This window comes from Acipenser ruthenus, chromosome 27 (assembly GCF_902713425.1).
Source record: "Acipenser ruthenus chromosome 27, fAciRut3.2 maternal haplotype, whole genome shotgun sequence".
Lineage (NCBI taxonomy): Eukaryota > Metazoa > Chordata > Actinopteri > Acipenseriformes > Acipenseridae > Acipenser > Acipenser ruthenus.
In genome coordinates this window covers 6988557-7014525 of record NC_081215.1, presented here as the reverse complement: position 1 = coordinate 7014525, position 25969 = coordinate 6988557, and the positions used below count along the sequence as shown (strand labels likewise).

Below are 25969 nucleotides of genomic sequence, written 5' to 3'. Positions count from 1 at the left end.
TTGTGAATTGTTACTGTACGCTTACTTCATATAAATTGACAATTAATGTGTTTGTGTAGCACTGTATGTACTGAGTGTGAATTTAAACCACAAAAATAATTTAGCAACACCCAAACTTAGAACAGCAGTGTCATTTTAGGTCTTAAACTCAATTTGCTGTGTTTTAAAAAGGTTTGGTAAATACCTTTTTACAGTTAAACACAGGTAACAGGTGCAGCTGCCCCTTTGTTTTCTGCCTCCCCTCTGGCTGTGATAAAAAGGTATTGTAAGACATTTTGAATTTGTGCTGTTCCTAAATTTGCACTTTATTTTTATAGTAAGTTTTGCTGACCAGTATCTTATTATTTAATGTCAATAAATCAGATACTTCAAAAAAAGTATTTGCACACAGCTGCTTCTGCCAAATGCAGATGCTGCATGATTTCCAATGAAGTAACTGAAAGTAATCTCTGTTAATTTTGACCCTGAAAAGTAATCGGATTGCTTTTCACTATTACATTTAAAAAAAAAAGTATTTTAATGTAATTACTCAAACAAGTAATCTGATTACAAGTAACTTGTTAGTGTAACGTGTTACATTAATAAAAAAAAATAGTAGAGGACCAATTACATGTATAAGGGCTTAAAAAATGCTTGTAAGGTGTTTATGCAATCTGTCAAATTGAATCTCCTGCTGATGTGAAGGCACCCGGTCCAAGCAAGCTAAACTGATACCATCTTCACAGCTGACTTGGAAGTGAAAATTCACCTTCTGATGGCAAATCTAAAGGCAGAGAGTGAAATGAAGCTTTGACAAGTGCAAACAGAGCAACTAACCCAACGCTGATTATTATTGTGTGTCTTTTAGCTGCGCTTCCTGTAGGCTAGGTCCCAATCAATCAATCTATATTATGTTTATATAGTGCCTTTCATAATGGACCACCATCACAAAGCGCTTTACAAGATAGTGAGGAACAATGCATAATACATTAAATACAGGGCATAATACATTACATACAACAGTTAAAAAAACACACAATGCAAATACATTAAATGTAGGCATAATACATTAAATAAAAGGCTAGGATGTGAATTCTAAACATTGTGGATGCGTGTGCCAAGCAGAATCATACGAATAAGATGAAGTGAAAAACCTGAAATAGCAATTTAGACAACAGCTAATAACAGATACCAGGCTTAGAGAGCAGTAAAAGCAAGAGAGAACAAGTGGGTCTTGAGAGTTGATTTGAAGCGAGCGATTGTGGGAGCTGCATGCACTAAAGCTGGGAGAGAGTTACAGAGAGTCGGGGCCATGAAGCTAAAAGAGCGCTCTCCCAGTGTGGTGCACTTTTGCTTGGGTATAACAAGCAGGCCTGAGTCGGAGGACCTCAGCTTGTGGTCAGGGACATAGCGGGTCAGCAGGTTGGAGAGATACTCTGGACCTGTGTGATGGTGACACGACAAAGGCAATGTTAATATATTGTAGCTCTGGGATGTGAAGCATGACATTGCATGTGTGGAACTGGGACTCAGCACATGTTTATGTCGGCTGTTATGTCTAATTTTAACACAGAACAATGGTTTCACACCGAATGTGTCCTACATTAATTTAGTTAAAAAACTAGATATGATTGGGTGTATGGTGTTACTTTGTATCAATAAATAATTCCTGAAGTAAATTGGATTGGTGTTCAGGTCAGAATTAAGGTGTGCTCACTCACAAAGCAGTGAAGGGAAACTGTCATTGCACCTGTAGCCAGTCATTCTTTCACTTTTCTTTCATTAGCACTGCATTCACTTGTGGAGGGGAAAGCAGTGTTGAAATGAAATGTCTCTATATATACATACAATTAATGCAAGTAGCCATGCCACACATTCCATTCATGGAGAACACAGTACTTGTCCACTGATAGTCGTCTTCAGTATTTGTTCTGTGAATTAGATGGACCGAATCACTGTCTTTGTAACATTATGAAATGAACTGTATATATCAGTATCAACACTTTAGTGATTGCCCAGCAGTAGATAAGGTCAAAACTCGGCAGGGAATAGAAAATAAAAATCAGCCTTTTGCTGTATTCGTTTTAAATCTTCTTCAAATGATAAACCAAAGCGACGTGCTGTTTTGTGTGATTGAAATGTTCCCGTGGCTTTGGCAACCAAGGGCTTGCTTGAGGCTGCTGTCTGAGTTTAGCATAGGGTTTTTCTAAACTACTGCCATAGCCTGAAGCAGGCCTTGGGTGTTCTGGTTTCAGTTCATTCAGCTTGCTTCAGCACCCCTTGAACAGCAAGGTGTGTTATCTGAATACATTCCGATTAACACGCTTTATCTAATCCTCCAGAGGTTGTAGCAGGTGTTAGTGTACAAGATACCTCGACTTTTATATATTAAAACCCACTCCAGTGGTCTGCTGTTAGACTGTGTATGTCATACAATAAATGTACCAGAATGCACCAGTTTATCTTCAGTGTTGCATTTCAAATATCTGATTAAATTTAATGTGAAGAAACAAACAAATCACTACTCACAGATGCAGAGGGTCCTCATAATTGTGTAATAATTATGCAGTAAAAATATTCATATGAAATGTTGAGTTTGTTTCAATAGCCAAGTGCAATCTGTAGGAGTAAGGGGTGGTATGTTCCATTGATGGATCAGAGATATCCCTTACTAGACAGGTGAATTTTAGCAAGTTTGGGGTAAAAATGGCTGCACTCTCTTTCACTTACAGTAAAGTGAGAAAATAAGTTTAGTTTTCATTCACTGTTTCCAAATTCACAAGTTATTTACTTTAAAACCCTGTCCTACCTGTTATTCTTACTTAATTACTGGTACCCCGTTTATTGTTACAGATTTGTATATTACATGAGAGTAGCTGTTGTTTACTTCATGCTGATATTGGACTTGGCTTTCACCAGGATAAAATGAGACTGTAGTGGTGGGGACCAACCAAGGTGTATCTTTGCTGTAATAGATGTGCTTTTCCTCCACCAGGTAACGTGGATTTCTTATTGGCCCGGTGTTGATGGCTGAAGTGTAATGCTTGCTCCAGGGATCAGCCTATTTGTGGCCTCCCTGGCACATCAGCACACAAAATGTTCCTCTCATTTCCCCCTTCCACCTTCTAAGAGTGTTCTCTTCATGTCACGTGACTTCATGCCCGTTTTGCTAATATGCTGGGCTGGGCCATGATGTGCCTGACTTGATGGATTTTCTATTATTATAGAAGTCTGCTGTCTTGAGTTCTTGTGTACGCTGATGATTGGTGACAGAACATGTGTTCATGATGAATGTTAATGAGCGAGGTACTTCAGCGCAAGATGAGAGACGCTTCATAAATTCCATTAAAAGATCATTGAAGAATTCTGCTTTTGTATGTCATCTGTACTCTTGTAGCTAATGCATGTAGTGTCTTTGCCTTCTGCATGAAGTGCAGTCTTGTAAATGAATATTGCACCTGGCTGTTAGAGCTGCCACGTTCCCAACTACTTGTAAACATGTACATGTGCTCCTTCATTTCCATCAGCAGTCGATCCCAATCAAAACTATTTCATTCGGGACCGAGTCAGCTCCAGTTAGGACTTGCCGGCTGCCAATCTCACTTGTGGTGGGAATTAAATCTTGAACTGCAGAAAACAATATTTAGACAGAAAACAAGGTCTTTGAAGAAATGATACTGTCACTGTATTGAAGGTTGGTAAATTTATATATATATATTTTTTTTTATAAAAAAAACCAAAAAAACAGCTGATCTCTGACTTTTTTGTGTAATGTCCGGTTGCAGATCAGATTGCAGACTGCAGATTGAACTGGCTGCAGCCCCAGTTTGATAGTGGAAGGAGATGGAATTTTACACACTGGTTTCATGGTGCAGGTGGAGACTTGGGGCACTTTCACACCTAGTTCGTTTGACCCTTTGATGCAGATGGAAGTGCGGTTTGGTTCACTTGTTTTTTTATGTAAAACCTCTGAGAAGCATGTAATCGCACCAGGGTGCGAATCAAACCAAGTGAACCGAGATCACTTGAGACATGGTCGTCTCGTTTCGTTTGAAAGGGGACTCTGTACGTTTGCCACTTTGCTCCGTTTCAACTTTTCGCAATGTGAAACAAAACGTATTCCAGTTCACTTGGAAACGAACCGCTCCAAACAAAGTAAAATAAATCAGACTGATCAAAACAATAAGGGGTGTGCAAGATGCTATAGTTCAACACAGCCAGGCTCCAGCACATCTACAGCTACTGTGGTTTTATATATGAAAGCTCGCTGTAGTATAGGAAAGCACAGTGAAGCTTCTTTTCTCCAAAGTGTTCAGGGGACATTCTTGTATTTTGTGTTCATAGATAATGTTACTACAGTGCTGTACTGTATTTGTTTCTACAACACTGAGCCTAATTGTATCTGAATCTATAGTGATTCATACCGAAAGAAATACCTCTTTCTCTGTCTGAATGAACTGTGAGACTCAACTGTGGCTGCAGTGAAAGTGTAATTAATATTGGATTATCGTTACTAACACATGCTGAACCTGTAGAATTGAAATTTGTGATACCATTTGAGGACCCATCAGTCATCATCACATGCAAAAATCATTTTGATCCCAGTTTTTTCTTTTTTCTTTTTCTGCACGTTTAGTCACAGCGGGAGTAACACCAAATGACCGTGATCATTTTAACCCTAGAGTTGTAATATACAGAATCATGCTAGAAATGCTTACGTACAGTGATCAAGGGCAAGCACATTGCAGCACAGCAAATGCACTTTCAACCAAACAAAAATGAACCGAATTAGTTATTTGATTGTATCCTGAAATAACACTGTGCTGTTGAATTATTCTACACAGTGAAGGAGATGTTTTGAAGGATAACAAGCTGAGCAAATTGTAGAAGACTGATGCTGGTTTAGTGGGGGGTTTCTGTTAACCTGTAACAGGTAGGGCACTCTGAACTTGCCAAGTTCAGAGTGTACTCTTGTCAGCAGAAGCCTAGTCCACCTCGCGTAAAAGAATACAAGAAACATGAGAAGTTATTCATTATACTTTCAGAGTAGTGTGTAGGGTGCCTTTTCTGTGTGCGCAGCTTTCAACAGCGCGTTGCTTTGTGCATTACAGCCCCAACCCATTCTGGTTTCATTCAATTGTTTTTTTTGTTTACTTTCTTTATGCCTTTCTTCAGTTACCAAGTTTGAAAACCGGTTAACTGCCTTGTTGGAAAGCTGCTGTTGAAATTTTGGGTCGGTTTTTGTGTCTGTTTTTTGTGAGTTCAATATCACTAAATCTTTTTTTTTTTAATTCATCCCCCACACTGGGTCTACAGTGTGGGGGATGAATGTCAGTGCTTTATCTAATTACCTGTCAAACTAAAAAATCAAGTCTGAAAACGAAATGGTTTACAGAAGAAATATAAGAAAAATCTATGAGGCTACTTGGTCCATCAATGCTCAACCAGTTCCTAGTAGCTCATGGACCTCAAACTTTGGCAAGTTGGGTCTTAAAGGATCCCATTGATTTAGCATCAACATGGCTAAGTAATGGGTTGCAGGGAAGAAAGTTATTGTACTAATGAATGAAAAGCTTCTCTTTTTTTAAAAAAAAAAGCTTTGGTTACCCTTTTAAAGGCAAATGTATCTTTACTCCAGATCCATCTGCTAAATTAGTTCTCTGTAGTTAGGTTTGTTAAGGACTGTGACAGCAAAAAAACGTGTGCCCTTGTTTAATTTAAAATGAAACGCTGCTAGTAAGCTGTTAAATTATCAAGTGCATGGGTAGTTTACTGAAATGCACGCAATTCTAGGTTTGAAACCCCTTCCTACCTCTATCCTGTATAATTGCATGTACATCATAGTTAAATGCATACAATGGTATTTCATTTAAACTCAGGGGAAGCTTATCTCTCACTTGGCTATTCCTTGGCAATGAGCAGTGACTGTCCTTTAAGGTATTTTAAGGTCTGTGGGTTTAACAGAAAAACCAATGATTTTGAGTTCCCAGGCCACCATACCATAGCAGGTCATCTGGTGCTCAGTCAGTTCCTGTAGGTCTATCCCATTGACAATCACACAAGCAAGCCAGCAAGGGACTGGGAACTGCTGAGAACCAAGTACTTTCAACAGGCCTTGCCCCACAAATAGGCTGTGACTAAGACAGGGTGGATTGTGTTCTCCTTCCGTCGAAAATAGAAAATAACAGCTTGACCTGTCGGGAGCCAGTAAGTTAGCTGTTTCCTCTGTGAACTGGTGGGTCTTCCGTTTTAGCTGTCTATTTTTGAGCATTGTATAATAATGTGCTGATGAAACTATCAACTTATTTTGATAAATTCGGCCCGTTTCATCCATGATGTTATTGGAGGCATGATTCACCTCAGTGGTCATGTACCATCTCACTCTAGGAGTGTGACAGGGAAGATCCTGTTGCTGGTTCTTGCGTGGATGTGTGCTTTTAGAGAAGCACCTGGGATTCGCAACAGGAGACACGTTGCTAGGCAACCAGTTGAGCAGGAAGGCTCTTCTGGTGTTGAGCTGATCGGGAGGTCCTGATTGGCTAGGGGGCGTGCCCGGGGAGCCTGCGCACAGCACAAAAAGCGTCTGTGCCACAGCTAGAGGCGAATGCCCAGTTTACTGATTTAGTCTTTTTGTTAAACCTTTTGTTTTGGCCCGTATGCCCTGTTTATTTGCTTTCTGTTTGTGTAATAAATGTACACGAGTGCTTGAACTGCAGCTTCTGTCTTTTGAGTCTCTTAATTCCTGCCGAGAAACATCAAGGGCCACAGCGCTATCCTGTCACAATGAGTTTGCCCATACGGGTGACTCGGTTTGGAAGCATGAATTATTTGTATTTGTTTAACTTTCATCTTATCTGAAGCCTCCAGTTTGATGATCAGCTCTCCACTTCAGCATCTTGTTTTGTTTGTATATATATATTTGTCAAGCGCCCCCTGGAGTGTTTTTGCTGAAATGTTCATCTTTCAACAAATAAGTATTAAAGATCCCGAACAGCAGTGTGCTTATTGCTTTCAGGAGTGATTGAAGGGGGTTAAAGGTCAAAATGTTCTGCCCTATTTACTAATGCATTGCTAGTGTTAAGGGTCAGGACCTCTTCTGGCTACAGTATACATTTAAGTCTTTAAATTTGTGTTAATCAGCTTTGAATATATGTATTCACCATTACAACTCCTAGCCTTGTGCATCCCATAACTGTAGTTAGTTAAATTATAACTGCATTTATATGAAGTTCCTGAAATATAGCTCAGCAAATCAAGCTAATTACAGTGTGTGTGTATGGGGAGGGGTCTTTTGTTATTCAGTTTAAAGAAGATAAAATAACAAATCTTCCACTTTTTTACATTTTTTTCCGATAATCAGCATTCTATTTGTTTTCACCAGAAAGCACTTCCTCTACCTATTAAGAAACTTATTTTTCTTCAATAAAAGCACATCAGGCTTCTGACTTGTCTTTTCAAGAGCTAGCAGTTTAAACCACAAGGAATGTAATCTTCTTAAACACTTATATATGTCTGTGATGTAATTCAGTGTAGCTTTTAGCAGAACAAGCCCTATGGGAGCAGGTAGTTGTTTGATACAGGACACAGACTACACTAACCCAGTTCTGCCAGCTTCAATACACCCTGACAAATCAACTGAAGAACTGAACTGCAGCCACCGTGTTTACACATCCCTGTAACCCTGTCCTTGCCGTTGCCCCCTACAAGCAAGGACAGTTGTTTATAGACCCACACCATGTATGTTTTGCGGGACAAAAATAAATGCATTGTTTTAAGAAGAAACACAGCCAGTAGTCGAGAGCTTCACATTACAGCGTTGCAAACGAGCACACCTACCTAATCCAATAATACAGAAACAACTGGATTCCAACACCAAAGAAAAAAAAAAAGATCTAATACTGCCAAGAGTGAGATTTTAACTTGAGACTGTTTCAAGAAACAAGTTTCTGTAAAATCAGGAATAGGGAGACATTCTTTTTTGGACTGATCACGTTTGTTTGTTAGTGTAATAGATTAGATAATACTGACCCCTGGATTAAACGCGTTGACTGTGTTATCATATACATCCTTTTAATCAAGGATTTGATTATGTGAGCCGGATGCCATCTCCGGAAAGCTATTGGTTACATTAAGAGCATGATGGATTTGGCAGTTAAATGTCAAGAAAGCACCTTCTTTACGTTAGTTCAGTTTTTTAGGTCGGTTCAATTGTGTCTCTCAATCTGTCTGCATTCCAGGATTTTTCTCTTTTAAAGTAATTCAGAAATGACGATCTGCGAGGGGGCCCCCATCCTTTAATTATTTTGTTCCTGATCCAATCATACTTCTATGCCAGTGGTTCTCAAACAGGGGTCCGTCAAGGTTGCTCAGGGGGACCCCAGAAAATTCTAGAAACCTTAAAAGAGCATACATATTTAATACTTTTGCTGCTGTGGTTAGAGGCAGGCATTTTAATACTTAGAGGGACATAAAACATATTTCACTGCAGTATAATTTGTCCTGCTTGTTTGCGATTAGTTTTTAGTTTTTAAGATTATTTCAAAGGAATCCCCAAAACCCCCATTGAGAAACTGTTCAGTTAAAAATAACTAAGTTCTCCAAACAACGTATAGTTTGTAATTTTTTTATTTTTATGTCAGTCAGCTACTGTATTTTTTATTAAAGTTTGTAAACCTAACAATGAACCGTGTTTTAACTGTAGCTGTACCCACACATTGCTAGCTTGTCATTATTTCTACACTTTTACAATCTAAAAGGAAAGAAGCTTCTCAAATCTCTGCAAGCCAATGTGCTGGAGCACTGCTGTAGGACTTTCATATCGTATGTCATTGTTATGTAAAAGGATGCAGTTATGACAATATGATTGTATCGACCGGGTTAATTGATTCTGTCTCATAATAAAACAAGATGGGATTGTCATGTCTCCTAAGGGAGTGCTAATCTAATCTAATCTAATTGAGTGCTGGAGTTGTCTATCGGTTTCATGTCAAAGGTCATGCGCTACAATAATGTGTATTGTAAGACAGGCATAGCAACACACTGCAAAGGGATGTCTTTGTGAAGATAATACACTGGAACTCTCAGGAAATTTAAATTCAGTAAACCTGTCTGTAAATATTACTATGTTTTATGTTCAAGTTTTGAGATCAGTCAGCTACTAGGGACCAGAAGAGCATAGATGGGCCGAAAGGCCGCCTCGTTCGTAAATGTTCTTGTGTTCTTTCTAATTTAAAAAGTAACTAAATCTTATAATTTTATAATCATTTCCTGGGTAGGTGTTGTGTACATGCAAAAGAAGTGTGTCGCTCATGACCCAATTTGTGAGAATGCATCAGAACTTTGACCTGTGGCCTATTTTGTTCCATGTTGGAGTTAACTAACCTAGCCAAGTAACATTATCAATTTAAAGTGTGTTTCAAGCACAAGTGTAAATGCTGAGATGTTTGTGAATCGCTCTCTTTAATTAGCTGAGCAGGACGTAATAATTTATAATACTTTATAAGTCAACAAGGGACCAAAATAAATGGACATCACGTTTCTTAATTGTGTTGCATTATTCGGATGGATAGTCTGTGCAAGTATTTATTTTTTTCTAATTGCATTATTTGGCAAGGTGCTGCCTTGAATATTATTAAAATTCCCTTAGCATTCCATCCTATAACATCCCTTTAGCGGTTGTTCCAAACAAGAGCACAGGCCTCCTGGTAACATAGTTCAGTCGAGGGCACTGGGTAATTTGAGCGGTTCCTGGAAATTGGATGAGAAGTGATAGCTGGTTTCTGATTAGAAGAAGACTGGCACTCAGTCTAATCTCAAACGCCTTGTTGTACTAATCCAGGTCACAAGCTCCCTGTAATTTTCGAAACGGGAAAGATTTAATGTTGTACAGGCTGGGATTCTTTAAGATTAACATTTGGACGTGGCTTACATGCTGAAAGCACAATGGTTTTTCAACTACAATTCAACCTGAAGCAGCATTTTGAGTGAAAGAATGCAAGCAAATAAACTTATCTGAACAGTTTGTGTTTGCTTTAATGATTAACCATTCATATCTATCAATTGCACATCAAATGGATGGGAACATGTACACAGTACAGTGTATAGTGAAAGGTAACGACATGTGTTAAACCCCATTCATTTATAGCAGTATCACTTTATTTTAAAGTTGACTGCTTTATGATTCAATAACAGCCTAATTGTACAGGTTCCTTACCCCATTCACTGCCAGGTCACAGACTCCTGACCCCCATATAGATATGCAGGGAGCTAATGCTTTGCCTATACAAGTACCACAAAATTATGACACATTCACATTCCAACCCTCAGAGTAAATTGTACAGTATTTTTGCAGTTTTCCCATGGCCTTTCCCATTGTTATACTATGCATTTACCATAGTTTGATATTATTCTTTACCATACCTCTCTGGGCCATACAGTGCTTACCTACACTTTCACTGTGTTTTATTACACTATGATTTTAACATGGGAAACTTCCATGAGATTAAACATCATTAATTAGGCTTTTCCTTTAGGTTGTTTGGCATCAGGACCATAAAAATGTAAAATGTATGTCATCACCACCAAAAATCTTTGGCTTAACATCTAATAATGATTGACTTAGTGTAACAAATGAATGAACAGTGGAATGGCCCAGAAGTTAAGTAGCACCTCTTTCTGCCTTTGTAAGATCTCGTCAATCTAATAATGAGACTTAAGTTAGTGTTGTTTCTTTACAGTACGAAAGCAGTTTCCAAGGCCAGACATGCTTCTTGTGTGCAGATCCAGTATAATTGGATGCTGCCTGAGTCACGCACCTGGAAGCTTCTTGTGTTATAACTGGGTGCTCGGCGCGGCTTGTGAAGTTCACCAAATATAGAGGGATGAACAGAAGTCTCTGGTTTTGTTGTGATTTCTCATCATGGCTTACCATGATTACTGTATTCCTGATTATAAAATGTGTTTGCGTGTCTTATGCAGCAGAGGGGGGTTAGATCTCACTAGATATGAAGGATTATCTCTGCTAGACTGGTTTGCCCGGCTGGCTCCCCATTGAGGAGGAGACAAGTGGCTTGACATCATGCTTCGGAATGCTTGCTGCGGAGCCCAAGGCAGGAGTGGACTGGCACGGCCAGCTGTGCAGCCCTGAGGCATTCCAAGTGAAATACAGCTGCTCCGGCCTGTGCCTTGGGGTTTATTCAGCAAAGAAAACGAGGAGTCTTAAACTGCCCTTTCGTGGCAGTAATTTTACAAAGCTGCCACACCTTTAATTTCTCAGAGGCCATTTGAGGTGACATATTTGAGGAGGTGTATAAACACTGCATGTTAAATATGCCAGTGACATGATCTTGACCCTGTTGCCTACTGTCGCTGCCGTATTGAGGTGAACCTTTTGGGTTACCATAGACACAGCATGCACAGCTGTATTTAAAGGTCTTGTCAAGTAAAAATTTCTATATGCTGTTGGTCTTAGTTATGTCTTAGTTATGCTCAACTTATATTTCGTCATGTTCAATAAGTATAAAAGTCAGTTTCCAATGTACATGGTGTGCATGTGATGTCACATGCATAATTGTACTAATATATGCAAACTATTGCAGTTTTTCTGATTGGCTACATTCATCCCCCATCCCTGTCACTGTTTGTCTTGCAGGCTTACTTAGTAGCTACCATTGTTTCAGGGAAGTCCGTTTGTGTCGCCAGCAGCTAAAACCACCTCTGTGGAATGTTACCAAACTAGAAGCTGGAATGTGCTTGCGTGCACTGAAATGTACTTAAAGGCTGTAACTGAAACCTTTGTCTGCTTGACTTTCTTTTTTTATAGGGTTCTACTTCACAATGACTGTCTGAAGTTATGGGTTATTATAACAATAAGGAAGGCTCAAGGGGGCTTGTTAGATGATTTAGTTAAGATACTTCTAAATAAAGAGATACAAAATGTTGTACTGGTCCTTAACAAGCTTCCTATGGATGGACACTTCCGATAGTGAAGTGTCCATCAGATAGTGAAGATTCCACACATGTCTATGAGTCATATAAATCAATTCATTGTAATACACATTGTCCTATATGTCTGTCTGTTAGTAAATCTATGTGTTTCAGGACTCCTACAATGAGGACATCCTGGATTTGACTCCTTTCTACTGTATTAGTACGCAGTTCACTTTCCAAATTAAAGCATTGCAACTTGTGGGTTAGTGTCTTTGCTGTACTCTGACGTGTTTAGGCAGAAAAAGTCTGTATTAAGATGCACAAAAATTCTCATACCCACAGAGACCCATCACATATTCTCTATAGGAGTATAACACACAGAAAAGGGGACCCCAGCTATAAAAGGTATGAGAAACAATGCTCTAACCTGTTTTGCCACCACATCAATTCTTTCGTTTGTCAGGCAGGTAAACACAGAGTGTGGTAGTCTGTTGTGTGTAAATGTAAGGCTGTCTTCTGTGCCTGGTTCTGTGTTTCTGGTATGTGTACAACACAGAATGGCTCTGTGTACTCCACGCAAACTGTTTTATACTTGCTTGCTATATGTGAGTACAAGCTATTGTTAGTAGCATACCAGTGCTCTTATTATCCCAGGGATACAGTGGAGGCGGGAGCCAGGAGATATCTGTCTGTCTGTCAATACAGACAGATTATCTACTTTTTCTTGTTACTGGTAACTGAATTTACAGTTGTTGCAGTGTGGCCTGGTGGTTAAGGCTGAGGGACTGGGATGCAGTGTGGCCTAGTTTAGAGCTGAGGGACTGGGATGCAGTGTGGCCTAGTTTAGAGCTGAGGGACTGGGATGCAGTGTGGCCTAGTTTAGAGCTGAAGGACTGGGAGGCAGTGTGGCCTAGTTTAGAGCTGAGGGACTGGGAGGCAGTGTGGCCTAGTTTAGAGCTGAGGGACTGGGAGGCAGTGTGGCCTAGTTTAGAGCTGAGGGGCTGGGAGGCAGTGTGGCCTAGTTTAGAGCTGAGGGACTGGGAGGCAGTGTGGCCTAGTTTAGAGCTGAGGGACTGGGAGGCAGTGTGGCCTAGTTTAGAGCTGAGGGACTGGGATGCAGTGTGGCCTAGTTTAGAGCTGAGGGACTGGGATGCAGTGTGGCCTAGTTTAGAGCTGAAGGACTGGGAGGCAGTGTGGCCTAGTTTAGAGCTGAGGGACTGGGAGGCAGTGTGGCCTAGTTTAGAGCTGAGGGACTGGGAGGCAGTGTGGCCTAGTTTAGAGCTGAGGGGCTGGGAGGCAGTGTGGCCTAGTTTAGAGCTGAGGGACTGGGAGGCAGTGTGGCCTAGTTTAGAGCTGAGGGACTGGGAGGCAGTGTGGCCTAGTTTAGAGCTGAGGGACTGGGAGGCAGTGTGGCCTAGTTTAGAGCTGAGGGGCTGGGAGGCAGTGTGGCCTAGTTTAGAGCTGAGGGACTGGGAGGCAGTGTGGCCTAGTTTAGAGCTGAGGGACTGGGAGGCAGTGTGGCCTAGTTTAGAGCTGAGGGACTGGGAGGCAGTGTGGCCTAGTTTAGAGCTGAGGGACTGGGAGGCAGTGTGGCCGTTTAGAACTGAGGGACTGGGAGGCAGTGTGGCCTGGTGGTCAGCACTGATGGACGAGGAGTTAAGAAAAGTGTCCTAGTGGTTGGACTGTGGACTGCGAGATAGTTTGACCAAGTCTCTTTATTTAAAGAGTTATAGAAGATAACTCAATGTAAAATAATAAAATGTTTATAAAACATGTTAAAAAAAAAAGCAATAGAACTTCCAGATGTTTCTTAAAGCCTGTGTGGAGAGCAAGCTAATTCTGAAGTGGCTTATTGTCATTTCAGTGACCTGAATGCATTATTATATTCTTCACAATAATACAGCCGGGGATGTTTAAATCGAGAAAAGCAGTGATACACTGATTGCTATGCCAATTTGTTTTCCCATACCTCTAAAAAGATGCAGAAACAATACAGCATCAGTGCTCTGTACAGTAGCGGTGAACAAACCCCTGAGATGCAGAGATCCAGTATGTACAGTCAAGGTGTATAAACCCCTGAGAGATGCAGAGATTCAGGCTGGTTTAACAGAGTCAGTTTGTTCATTCTTATAAGGAGTGTGGTTACCCCCCAGAGCCTTGTTTAGGCATTGCAGTATCCCATACTGGTAAAGCCAGAGATAAGCAGGTGCTGCTGCTTTACCCCTTACTCCCTACACATGTGTCTTCGCTGACAGCCCATATTTTAGCAGGTGTAATCTTCCTTTTCCAACTCTCTCTGCAAATTCTTTGGCCATGCAAGCTGCCATGTTGATGAACTTAGCTTGGGTATTAACGCAGCACTATATTTCGGGGTATGAACAAACTAGGCACGGCCCACACAATCATTGTAGCTGCTTGAGGGCAAAGTGGAGCAGCAGGCTAAAGCACTAGCTTTTCATACTGTTCAGCACAATTAGCAGTCTAATTGAAAGGCCTGATGAAAGACAGAGGCTGCCAAGATGTGTAGGTCACGTGCACAAATTTCACAAAATTAAAAACAGCAACTTTTTTTATTTACCAGTCATTATTGTTGAACAAGTTTTTAATAAGTATGTAACAACTGAAGAATTTTATATTTCCCCTGTATTTTATTTTAAAAAATCTGCTTTACTAGTACCACAGAGTTAAATATGGCTCGATTATATGTATAGCTCCGCAGTGCAACCTTTTTGATTTAGAGATGAAGTATACATGTGAAATATAGATTTACTAGCTTTGGAATGGATGCAAGGTTAGACGGTATGGTCAAGATGCAACAAAACTAACTTGTTTGTCAGCTTTTTAGCTTTAGTCTGTTTAAGATTACAGTCCATTCTTTCAATTTATTTTTTGTCTCTCTAAGAGCCCAGGGTGGCTTTTTTTGCCAAAAAGCTTGGACAGCTTTCATGTACCACGCTGCTAATACACACTAAGGATGCAACACAGAATGCCATTCACACACGTACCCGGTAAAGCATAAGTAAGCAATTAAAAGAAGAGTGAGATATGGTAAAGCATATTAATAACCATGGCAAACCAAGGTAGAGTATGGTAAATGCATAGTATAATCATGGGAAAAGCACAGGAAAACTGCAAAAATACTGTAGCAATCGTTTTTTTATAACGGCTATGTCTTTCTCAATCACAAAAACAAATGCATGTTCTTTGTATTTATTTTTTCAACCTGCCACAGCTAAAGAATATGACACATGACATTCTCTTCAGCAGCTTCAGTGTCTGATGGCACATTGCTGGCAGATCAGTGTACTCTCACACTGCAGATTTGTTATAGATGTAGTCTTGAGTAACAGAGCAGCTCCTGTACTGGGAGCACTCCGACAGGCTTATTTGTCGTCTTTCTTTTTACATATATATATATATATATATATATATATATATATATATATATATATATATATACACATACATACACACACACACACACACACACACACACACACACACACACACACATAATCGTATATTTTCTTGCCAGGATATTCTCTGTGGAATGGTTGGGGTTAAAGGGCTACTTGATATGGCTATGGAATATCAGTGTTCTCTTGTTTTATGGGTGTGTTCTTGTTGTTTAGATTCACTTTGTATCTGCTGGTGACATTTTTAAACACGGTTGTTAAAAGCTCCTCTGCGGCCTCAATAGCACTCGTAGACAAGTGTATGGGCAGCTAGTGTACACTGAGGAAGGCTCCAGCCCAACCTGTGTCGACCTGAGTTCTTTGTCGTTGTACCCTTGAATCCTGATTTCATCGATTTATGGATGATCTTTTGTAGCTAAGCAATGCTTTAGATGAAATGTCTTTAACTCTTACTAGACTAGTAACGCTGTCTCTGCCCCTTTTGGTAAGGCAAATGCTTTGAATTGCAGATGGTTAGCATCTGTAGCCCAGTAGCCCATTAAAAACCCTGTAATTCACAGTCTGGTGGTGTGTGTCATTATGAAATGAGTGCTTATAGTTTAATCATATTGATGGTTATACTGTAGCTCCTGTGCTACAGTTTTTTCTATGTTCTCTTCTGCAGTGATCAAGATTACTGATGTGCTCTCCTGGGTAAAAAAAAATGACCCTGAAGACAAAGCTGAAAGATTACTGTTCTCAGGAAAGTCACGGTGCCATCTGTAGTGCAGTGCAGTAGCTATTTATTTGCCCAGAGTATAAAAGTAGACACAGACAAATTATCATTTATTTTTTCATATCCACTCTGTAGTACTTTTAGGACCTCCACCAGCATTTCATTATTTATTTTAACCTAGCTGAAGGGGCTTCTTACATGCACTTAGTTTTATTTATTAATCATTTTGAATGTGTTTCAAATCTAGAAATCTGTTTTTAAAACCGATATTTCACATGAAAGATGGATAGTCTGGTTTTGCATTCGGCTCTTAGCCTCCAGCGGACAAGGTAGAGGCTCGAGACTGAATAGCATGCAATGTGTTCAGGTCAGGATTGAGGTGCTCTCTCACTTACAGTACGGCTTTGTTTTTTAAATTAGAACACAAGGGCTCTGTTCCCATCGGGGGTGACCACTGGATTACCTGCAGAGACCCGGGCCACAGTGCAGGGAGCCAGCCAGTCTCCGAGAGGAGGGACTGAGTCACTGTCTTTAACTGTGAGCAGCACAGCCATAAATCACAGCTCTGAAAACTGCAGCGTCAGGAAACTCAGAGCTAATGGAGGTGAAAAACTCCACTTGAAACATGAGCCTGTCGCTTCCAAATTATTCAACCTGTTGCTACAAACCTTAAGACAGATATTATTATTATTATTATTTATTTCTTAGCAGATATCTTCAGTAGGTACCGAAATTAAAACTGCATTTCCTCAGCAAGTTAGGAAAAGGGCGTTTTTTATTCAGATTCTGGATTGTGCAGATGTGTCTTGAGATTGTCTGTTTGTCTCGTACCTTGGTGTTGGTTTAATCTTCTTTATGATCAGTGTTACACATCATTGTGAAATGTGCAGAAGATTGGTTTGGGTGACGTTACCCAAGATAAGGCATTATCACTGATGTTGTTGAAGCTGACATCCTGGGATCCTTTAAGAAGCTGCTTGATGAGGTTCTGGGATGAATAAGCTACTAACAACCAAACGAGCAAGATGGGCTGAATGGCCTCCTCTCGTAAACTCTTGTAAACTTTCTTATGTTCTTATATACGTAAGGTATGTTTGTACATACTGTACATATCCCACGCGAAAGGATTACACATTACGGGTGTCAGTATCATTTAAAAGAAGGTCATAATAGATATCATTAAATCTAAGAAAGTGCTTCTTAAGATAAAGCACAACAAATTGAAGGCCAGGCAATGTCATGCAATTATGATGAAACTTACTTGGGAAATTCTTCACCAGAAGTTAGAATCTCAGAATGTGGGGATATAGAGAGGAACCTGTCAGTCTATCAGTCTATGCATCATTTTCACAGGTGCATACAGTGCATGTAAATCATGGGTACTGACACTGTGATAGCTCTGCTTTTGAACTTGTTTAGCGCCCTCTGAATTGAGAACTCCTCTATTGAACTGTGTTTCGTCGTGCTATAGACTTGATTGTTGTTCCCCCAGGGTATGAATAGTGAAGTCAGCCTGGCTGCCAAGCCTCCTGTCTTTGTTCCTCCCCCAGTGAAAGAGGCAGCAGTGTAAAACCACAGCGCCTGGCTGGGGATTAACCCATCTCCCTTTCACCTTTCAGCAATCTGCATTCATCACAGGCTTCAATACGGACTATCCCCACCCAATCCTGAACTTCATTGACTTGCAGAGGTTATTATTTCTTTGGGGGATGAATATATAGAGGATAATAGTGGCAACACCCACACATAGCACCCATACATGTACTGAGCTGCATATCGATCTGGATATTCCTTCGTATTTGTTACAGGAGGCTGTGTGGTCCAGTGGTTAAAGAAAAGGGCTTGTAACCAGGAGATCCCCGGTTCAAATCCCACCTCAGCCACTGACTCATTGTGTGACCCTGAGCAAGTCACTTAACCTTCCTGTGCATCTTGCTGATGCATAGTTCACGCACCCTAGTCTCTGTAAGTCGCTTTGGATAAAGGTGTCTGCTAAATAAATAAATAAATGAATAAATAAATAAATAAAAATACATGATTTACCTCCACTTGCTTGCAGTAGCCTATGTCTTGGTACCCCTGAATAGAGCCTCTTTATGCAAAGAGCTATCTGTCCGTTTAGTTGCTGTGGTACCCCAAATACTGTATTTAAAAAGCAATGCATAAGTACTGTGTGGGATATTTTTGATTAAAAAAAAAAAAAAAGGGTTTCTGCAAAACCTGCTGATTAGTAATACAGTACTGCATGTTGTACCAGCAAGATGCCTGCTAGGGGATCAAGCAGTAGCTGGTTCACCTTAAAGGACGTTCAACTGCACAAAACTGGTGATCGCAAATCTAAAGTGTTAATTAAGGATATGTATGTATTTCATATGCATTGCTTTAGATATACCACTGCATCCTAGTGCTTGTGCTGTAGGTCATATGATGGTACTTCAAGAAACAGTGAAGAAAGTGGACAGCACCTTGGTTAGTACTTCTTCAAGAGACAGTGAAGAAAGTGGACAGCACCTTGGTTAGTACTTCTTCAAGAGACAGTGAAGAAAGTGGACAGCTCCTTGGTTAGTACTTCAAGACAGTGAAGAAAGTTGACAGCACCTTGGTTAGTACTTCTTTAAGAAACAGTAATGGGGTGGTTCTGTACTCCATGGCAGTCTTGATTGTGCGCTAAAGATATTCCCAACTAGAGAGGAACATGCATTGCAAAATAAGTGCTTCAAAACATGTCCTGAGATCCTCAGACTATGCTGTGTAGCTTGTTTAAATGTAGACCACATATCTACACCTCTAGTGTAGCTTGTTTAAATGTAGACCACATATCTACACCTCTTGTGTAGCTTGTTTAAATGTAGACCACATATCTACACCTCTAGTGTAGCTTGTTTGAATGTAGACCACATATCTATGCTTTAGGTTCCTCAATCTCTTAGTGTGTCAGCTGAGCAGTGTTCTGAATGGGAGCTCAAATTACTGGAAGCAAGCATGCCGGGGGACCATCTATTTGTGTAAAATCAGAGCATGGCAAAGGTTTTTTTTTTTTTTCTGTGTCCTGGGTCCACATAGCGTGTGATTATCCCAGCGTTCGAGACAGCGATCGCTCTCAACAGCCCTTGAGGCAGACCCTGTGCTCCGTTTCAGTTTCAGTTTATCTCTGAGAGTTTCTCAGGTTAAAAGGCATTTAAAGTGGAAATTTCATGAGCCATGTAGCACACTCCTATAATAATGTGCTCAATTGCCAAATAAGATTGATATTATCTGGTCAGTTTTAACTGTTGCATTTGATTTTATTTGTCAGTAACTATTGCATTTGATATTTTTTTTGACAGTATAAAGCTTTTAATTAAAAAAAAATAATAATAAAAGAACTATTAATACATTTACCAGTTATTTTACATATCTATTTGGTTTTACAAAGTAGCCATAACATATACATATATATATTAGGGCTGTCACCCGATTAACATTTTTGATCGGTTAATCTATGGGCATTACTTGATTAATTGGTAGAGTACTCCATCCACATTTGTAATAAAGGTAATGATCTTAAAGCGGCTGGCCTGCATACTCATACTTCTAAATCAATAGAATCTAAAAAAAAAAAAAAGCCCAATGGGAATTTGGTCTTTTAAAAAGCATTTTTTTTTTTTTTTAGTAAACATTTTCCAGAACAACCATTCATTTGGGTCACAGTCACTTCTCCTTTTTATTGCATCTAGCAAAACCGAAGAGATGAAGCCGTTCTGAATCTTGTCAGAGGTACCCGAGAATACTGTGGCTATTGACAAGTGATTGCTTAACATGCTGTCATAGAAGGTATCAGGGAAAGTAATTCCTCATAATTACCTCTACTTGAGGAATTGGTGCCTTCATCGTGCCTCTGAAAGCCAGTTCTTACTTGCTCATTGTGATGTATTGCATTCCTACACTTCTGCTTATCCAGTTGAACATCAATCTGGGTTTGTCCAAATGTTTTGCGTGTTACAGTGGCTCGCAAGTGACTTTGGGAATGCTCATGGTTTTTGTGCTGATTTTGTTCTATAGCCTAGATTGCTGTAGCTAGTGCTGTTCCATATCACCTTTTCTGTACTGAACAAAAGACAGTTCCAGCAATATTATTTTTTTTAATTGACAGCTGCCGGTAAGCCACGGATACCTTTGATAATTTACATTTTGGAAGTGGCAAGTATATCCCTTCCCTTCCTGTGTCGGTTCGGGAATTCGTAGTATATACCTCCCTTTTTTAACAATCGCCAGTTTTTTTATGAAACTTGGTTCATAACCAAATCGACTACGAGACCTCCGCTGTCTGACATTTTTTTTTTTTTTATTTGTAAAAAGTAATTTGAAACATACTTTCTATGTTCTCAATATAATTCTAAATAACGCTCTATAATAAGCAATATCCCAACGTAGATCTTTGACTCTCCCATTGGTTACACTTACTCAAGACCTTCAGCCGATGCAGAGAATACCTTCAACTGTTTATGTCCTGCCTCCACTCACTTATGATTATTATTATTATTATTCTTATTATTTGTTTATTTAGGAGTCGCCTTTATCCAAGGCGACTTACAGAGACTAGGGTGTGTAAACTATGTATCAGCTGCAGAGTCACTTACAACTACGTTTCACCCGAAAGACGGAGCACAAGGAGGTTAAGTGACTTGCTCAGGGTCACACAATGAGTCAGTGGCTGAGGTGGGATTTGAACCGGGGACCTCCTGGTTACAAGCCCGTTTCTTTAACCACTGGATCACACAGCCTCCTTATGATTGGACTGCCGCAGAGAAAATGCAAATCTTCTATTGGTTGATTTTATTTTATATAAATTATTTTTTTAATTCTGCACGATTAAATTGTAAAAATTAATCTGCAGTCAAATCTTTATGATTAATCGACTAATTTTTTTTTATATATATGTTACATTAATTGTTACATTGATTAAATTTGAGAGGTAGCGGAGAATAGTTAAGTCTTATTGCTTAACTAGAGGCCCACACCTGTAAATTAAAAAGTGAAAACCAGCACCTCTTCCACCACACTTGGCAACACTTTTTTTTTCAGTACTATGCAGTAGGAGTTTTATTTCCATTCTTGTGCAATCTGAAAGCACCCTGCAATGGCAATAAATCAAATTGTGCTCCCAGAGCCCCCTTATCTCTTTCCTCCCTCCCAGCACTGCAACAGAAAGGCTTTGCTTGCCTCTGCTTCATCTCACTGCATAAAACATCACAACACAAATCAGTATTCTGAGAGCTCCTCTCGGAGAACTGCCAAGGCGAGCACAAGGAGATAAAGACAGTGCTCCCTGTGCACCAGAGCAGCGCGCTTCTCCACTGCAAGCACAGCACAGCACAGGGCTCCCGGTCGAAACATCTCATAAGACTGCCGGCCCTGGTGCAGGTGATGGGGGCTGCCTGGATGCTCCTCTGTGCCACGCTGTGCACAATGTCTTTTCCACGTTGTTGGCTGCTCTGACAAGGGTGGTGAAGGCTGCAGGAATCTGTCGGTGTTTTGCTATACAAACACGTTACAAACTGTGAACAAGAGATAAGAATAAGAATGCTGGGAACGACGAGAGGCAGTTTAGATCATCCTAGCACATCATGCTCGAAAGTGTTTTATATACTTATTCGGCAGATTCTTTTGAAAGGACCCAAAATGTTGTCATACTTCTCACATATAGACCATATTTAACCTGTCCTCATAGCTCAGTGCTGGGATGAGTCTGGTTGCCCTCTTCTAGTCTGTTTATCTGTAGTCACCTGACCATAACTGCATAATGTATTCTAGGTGGGGTCTACCTAGAGCATTATATTGTCAAAGTGTAACTTCTATAGCAAAAGAAAGAGTCTTTCAATAAGCACGTAAAGTGTTTGTAGAGATTAAGTTAGCAATTTGCAGTGGAGCAACTCAGTTTATATTTGACCCCACCCAAGGTGTTGCAAGCTGAGTGAAATGATTCACTCTTCTCTGCTGTTGAGGGTGGAGCATACATATAATGATTATTCCCTTTAGATGCACAATATAAATAGCATACAATACACAATGCAATCCATTAGTCTAAAGAGGATACTACATTGATTTCCCGTGAATGTAATAATAGATAGTTAATCCACAGATTAATCCACAAGTCTCAAATTGCAGTACGATAGCCCCAGAGGATGCCTTGTTGGATTGATCTGAAATGTCTAATGGCTTCATATAATGGTGGTTAAACGAATGATTTCTGTAGAGAGCTCGATACGAATCATCAGTTTATGGAATCATCTACGTTGATATATTGTAAAGAGACGTATTTTGCTGGAAATTTCTTTTGTTTAACTCCTCTTTTACGAGTTGAGTATTTTAAGTTATGAAATCAAGATATCAGCATTAAATTCAAAGCCACTCTGAAGTGGTTTATTTTTGTGCTGAAAGTTTGTGTACACTGTCAGTGTATTTCAGTAGTTTGGGACAAAAACACAAATCACAATGTTTTACTACAAATATTTATTGTGGAGAATGCAGAGTATGTGATTTTACAGAGAAGTCTTAATTAGCTAATGTGTAAATTGAATGATTCAATTTGGTGACGCGGAGATTGGTGTCTGACCCTCCTCCCGAACTTTAAATATAAATTTCATTTGTGTGTGTGTGTAATCAGTTTATCTAACTCTGAAACAGTTTTACGTTTGTGGAAGTAAATGAAACACCCTACCCTGGCGTCCACAGTTATAGACACTAACTAGTTGACTCACTCCACCACTACATTTTACCAGCAATCCTAACCCCTGAGAAATATCTACTCTCCTCCTCCTAGTACTGTTGGAGGAAGGGGTGTTGTAGCCCCAGTGTCCTCTCCTCTAGTGCTGTCGGTGGAAGGGGTGTGTAGCCCCAGTATTGTCTCGTCTCTCTCTCTCTGTCTCTGATAGTGCTGCTGCAAGAGGAGGTATTTTAGCCCAGTGTCTCTCTCGCTCTCTCTCTCTCTCTCTGGCAGTGCTGTTGCAGAAGGAGGTAATGTAGCTCCAGTCTCACTGTCGTCTCTCTCTCTCTCTCTCTCTGGCAGTGATGTTGCGGGAGGAGGTGGCGCAGCTCCAGGAGGAAGTCCAGCTGCTCCGTCAGATGAAGGAGATGCTGACCAAGGACCTGGAGGAGTCTCACGGGGGCAAGTCTGCCGAGGTGCTCTCTGCCACCGAGCTCAAGGTGCAGCTGGCACAGAAAGAGCAGGAGCTGGCACGAGCCAAGGAGGCCTTACAAGGTGGGAGGCTTTCAATAGCACTTTAAAATACACTACTGCGAATCTGGACCCCGATACCCCAAACTGTCCTATAACCCAAACCATGTTGTTATCATGAAATGCTTTCTAATGGCAGCTTTCATTTCCTAAAATGTGAATTTAAATATGTACATAAAGCAAATAATAGTCAGTGGATTTTTGATACAGAATACGATCAGTACTTTATCTGAACAGAGTCCAGTCCCTGGATTAGCGATTCATAGTCTTGAAAAAATAATTACTACACCAGTGCTGGTCAAGGTAAAAGCGGACAAATTTCACATACAAATTGACCACCAATTGTCATTAGTTGGAATTGCACAACACTGAAGTTTAGACATGCTGCTTCTCTGCTATGTACTGCCTTTGTTTGGTTGGGAGGTTGGGAATGGTGTGTTAAGGGTAAGATTGTGTCATTTTACACTAAATCTAATTTCTGGGTGTTGGACTGAATCATGTGTTTCTTTTTCAACTTCACTACTAAAAGTCACCTCCTTGTCCTGTAATGAAGTAGGCACTGTTTTGCATTGCTGTGCACATTGAAAGGTAGCTATCCATGTGCAGCTTGAAGCTGTTTTTATTTTTTTACTTTATCGTCTTGGTTATTTGGAAGTCTTCTCGTTCTCTGTAGCTCATGAGATGTCTTAGTCCAAGGATCCTAGTGGTATAGTCTTCAAGGTTTTAAGTCATCTGTTGCAAAGTGAAATCTGTAATTATTGTGTGCAGTTTAGCTGTTTGGTAAACTTGTTTTATGGTCCTCATGGAACATATAACCGTATTGAAATAACAAGCGCTGTCATAAATCACTGTTCTTTTGTTATTTAAACAATATGAAACAATGGATCTCTGGGGGATTTTAGTTGTGCCCCAAGTACTCTTTCAATGGCTGCCATTGCTGCGAGTATAAAAATACATGCCTTTTCAAAACTCAAGCATCAGTTCCAATGCCTATGTCAGTATTTGTTTGTCTACTGGAATTTCTTATGTTATACCTGAGAATCTGTACATTTTGTATGGGTGTGAGAGGTTAATTATTATGAATTGTCTGTGTATGTGATATTCCTGTCATAACTACTTCCCTAAGTCCTGGTTTTATATCAGGAAGGCAAACACACATTTTTCACAAGACAGTACAAACATACAACAGTGGGACCATGACTAGAAGAACATACACACACGCATTAGGTTGATATCAGTAAGTAACTGTTGCTGAATACCCTCTACCCTCTTAAGCTGTACGTATCTCTTTTTCAGTCTTGCAGGGACACTTGTAAAATAGGCCACTGTCTCAATGGGTTTATTCCTGGTTAAAGAATGAATAAACACATGTATAATGTAGCTGTTTATTATTGGGTCCCCAGGGGCTTGCCTAGTAAAAGCACTACCCCTGACTCTCACTGAGGACCACCAGGAGGCGCTGCAAACTCCCCCGGGGCTCGTTCACCTCATCACGCATCAGCTACCGCTAACAGTCACACCTGCTACGAGTCCAGGCACGTGAAAATAAACGATTTGTTTGATGAGGGAAAGCAAATCACTGAGTATTAGCCCATTGTACAGAAGCATAGTTTTGTAGAAACTAGAGGACTTGGACCTATTCACACTAATGCATGATTGTTTGTTTCATTTAAATTAATTGTAGCTAACAAAATAGTTCCTCAAAGCACATCCATGTATTTTCATTTTAAAACATGATATCTGGTACTACACTAGGTTGACTATATCTCTGTTTGCAAGCTATGTTTTTTTTTTAATGTAGCTTTTTATCCCGGTTTTCTCCCCAATTTGGAATGCCCAATTATTATTTTTTCCCGGTTCACCGCTGTAACCCCCCGGTGATTCGTGAAACGGAGGTTGAAACACGTGTCCTCCGAAACGCGTTCCTGCCAATCCGTCATTTTTCGCACTGCGGATCCACAGGCTTTGAAAAAACATTTTCTAATCTCTCATTAGCATAGCATCCTGACCAGTCTCTTATTCTCCCACTGAGGAGAGACACTAATAACACACAAGTGTGACCAATTTTTTATTCACGTTGTCCTACTGCAATAAAAACAAGGGCCAAGTTTGCCCCAGTTGTGTCTTGATTCAGTTTTTCCCCTTTTATTAATTTATTTTTTTCATTGCTTTTCCTGGATAATCAGACCTCCCTGCTTTCAAAAATACACAATCTGCAATTGTGAGCAAATACTAGTCTCCCATGTCATAAGTGGATAACATTTTCTCACAGTACTTGACGCCAACATTAAAACCACATGCAAATACTTGAACAGGAAGCGATTATCTATTTAGGGGATACCATGATATTTACTAAGCAACAGTCTTGAGTATTTTGGCTAAAATGTGCAGCAAATACCTCACTTCCCAGCCCCACAAACCTGAACAGGGTTTGCATTTGTATGAATGCCAGTTTACATTCTATTGGAATTTACAGGTTAGACCAAAACAGAGAGTTTGACTTGTATAAGACAGGTAAAATGTATTCATGTAGATGTCCGTATATTTATCATGTGAACGGTTTAGCTGAAGTAGTTCATAGCATTTCTGTTGCATGAAAACCTACCTTAAAAAAAAAAAAAATAATAATAATCTGGCACGACTGCCCTGGAAACTAAACAAACCTGGTTTAAAACAAACAGACTTGAATATGTGTGCAGCATTGTCTTTATGCTA

The 25969-nt window shown here is 40.0% G+C and overlaps 1 protein-coding gene across 8 annotated transcripts in view; it reads left to right on the top strand.

The window, feature by feature from the left end:
• Positions 1–25969, top strand: part of LOC117425525 (kazrin-like) — a 321926-nt gene that overhangs the window by 238156 nt on the left and 57801 nt on the right. For all 8 annotated transcript variants that reach the window (XM_059002564.1, XM_059002565.1, XM_059002563.1 and 5 more), the window contains one exon: positions 23087–23278. In XM_059002564.1, the coding sequence (XP_058858547.1) occupies positions 23087–23278 (192 nt within the window). The remainder of the gene's footprint in view (positions 1–23086; positions 23279–25969) is intronic.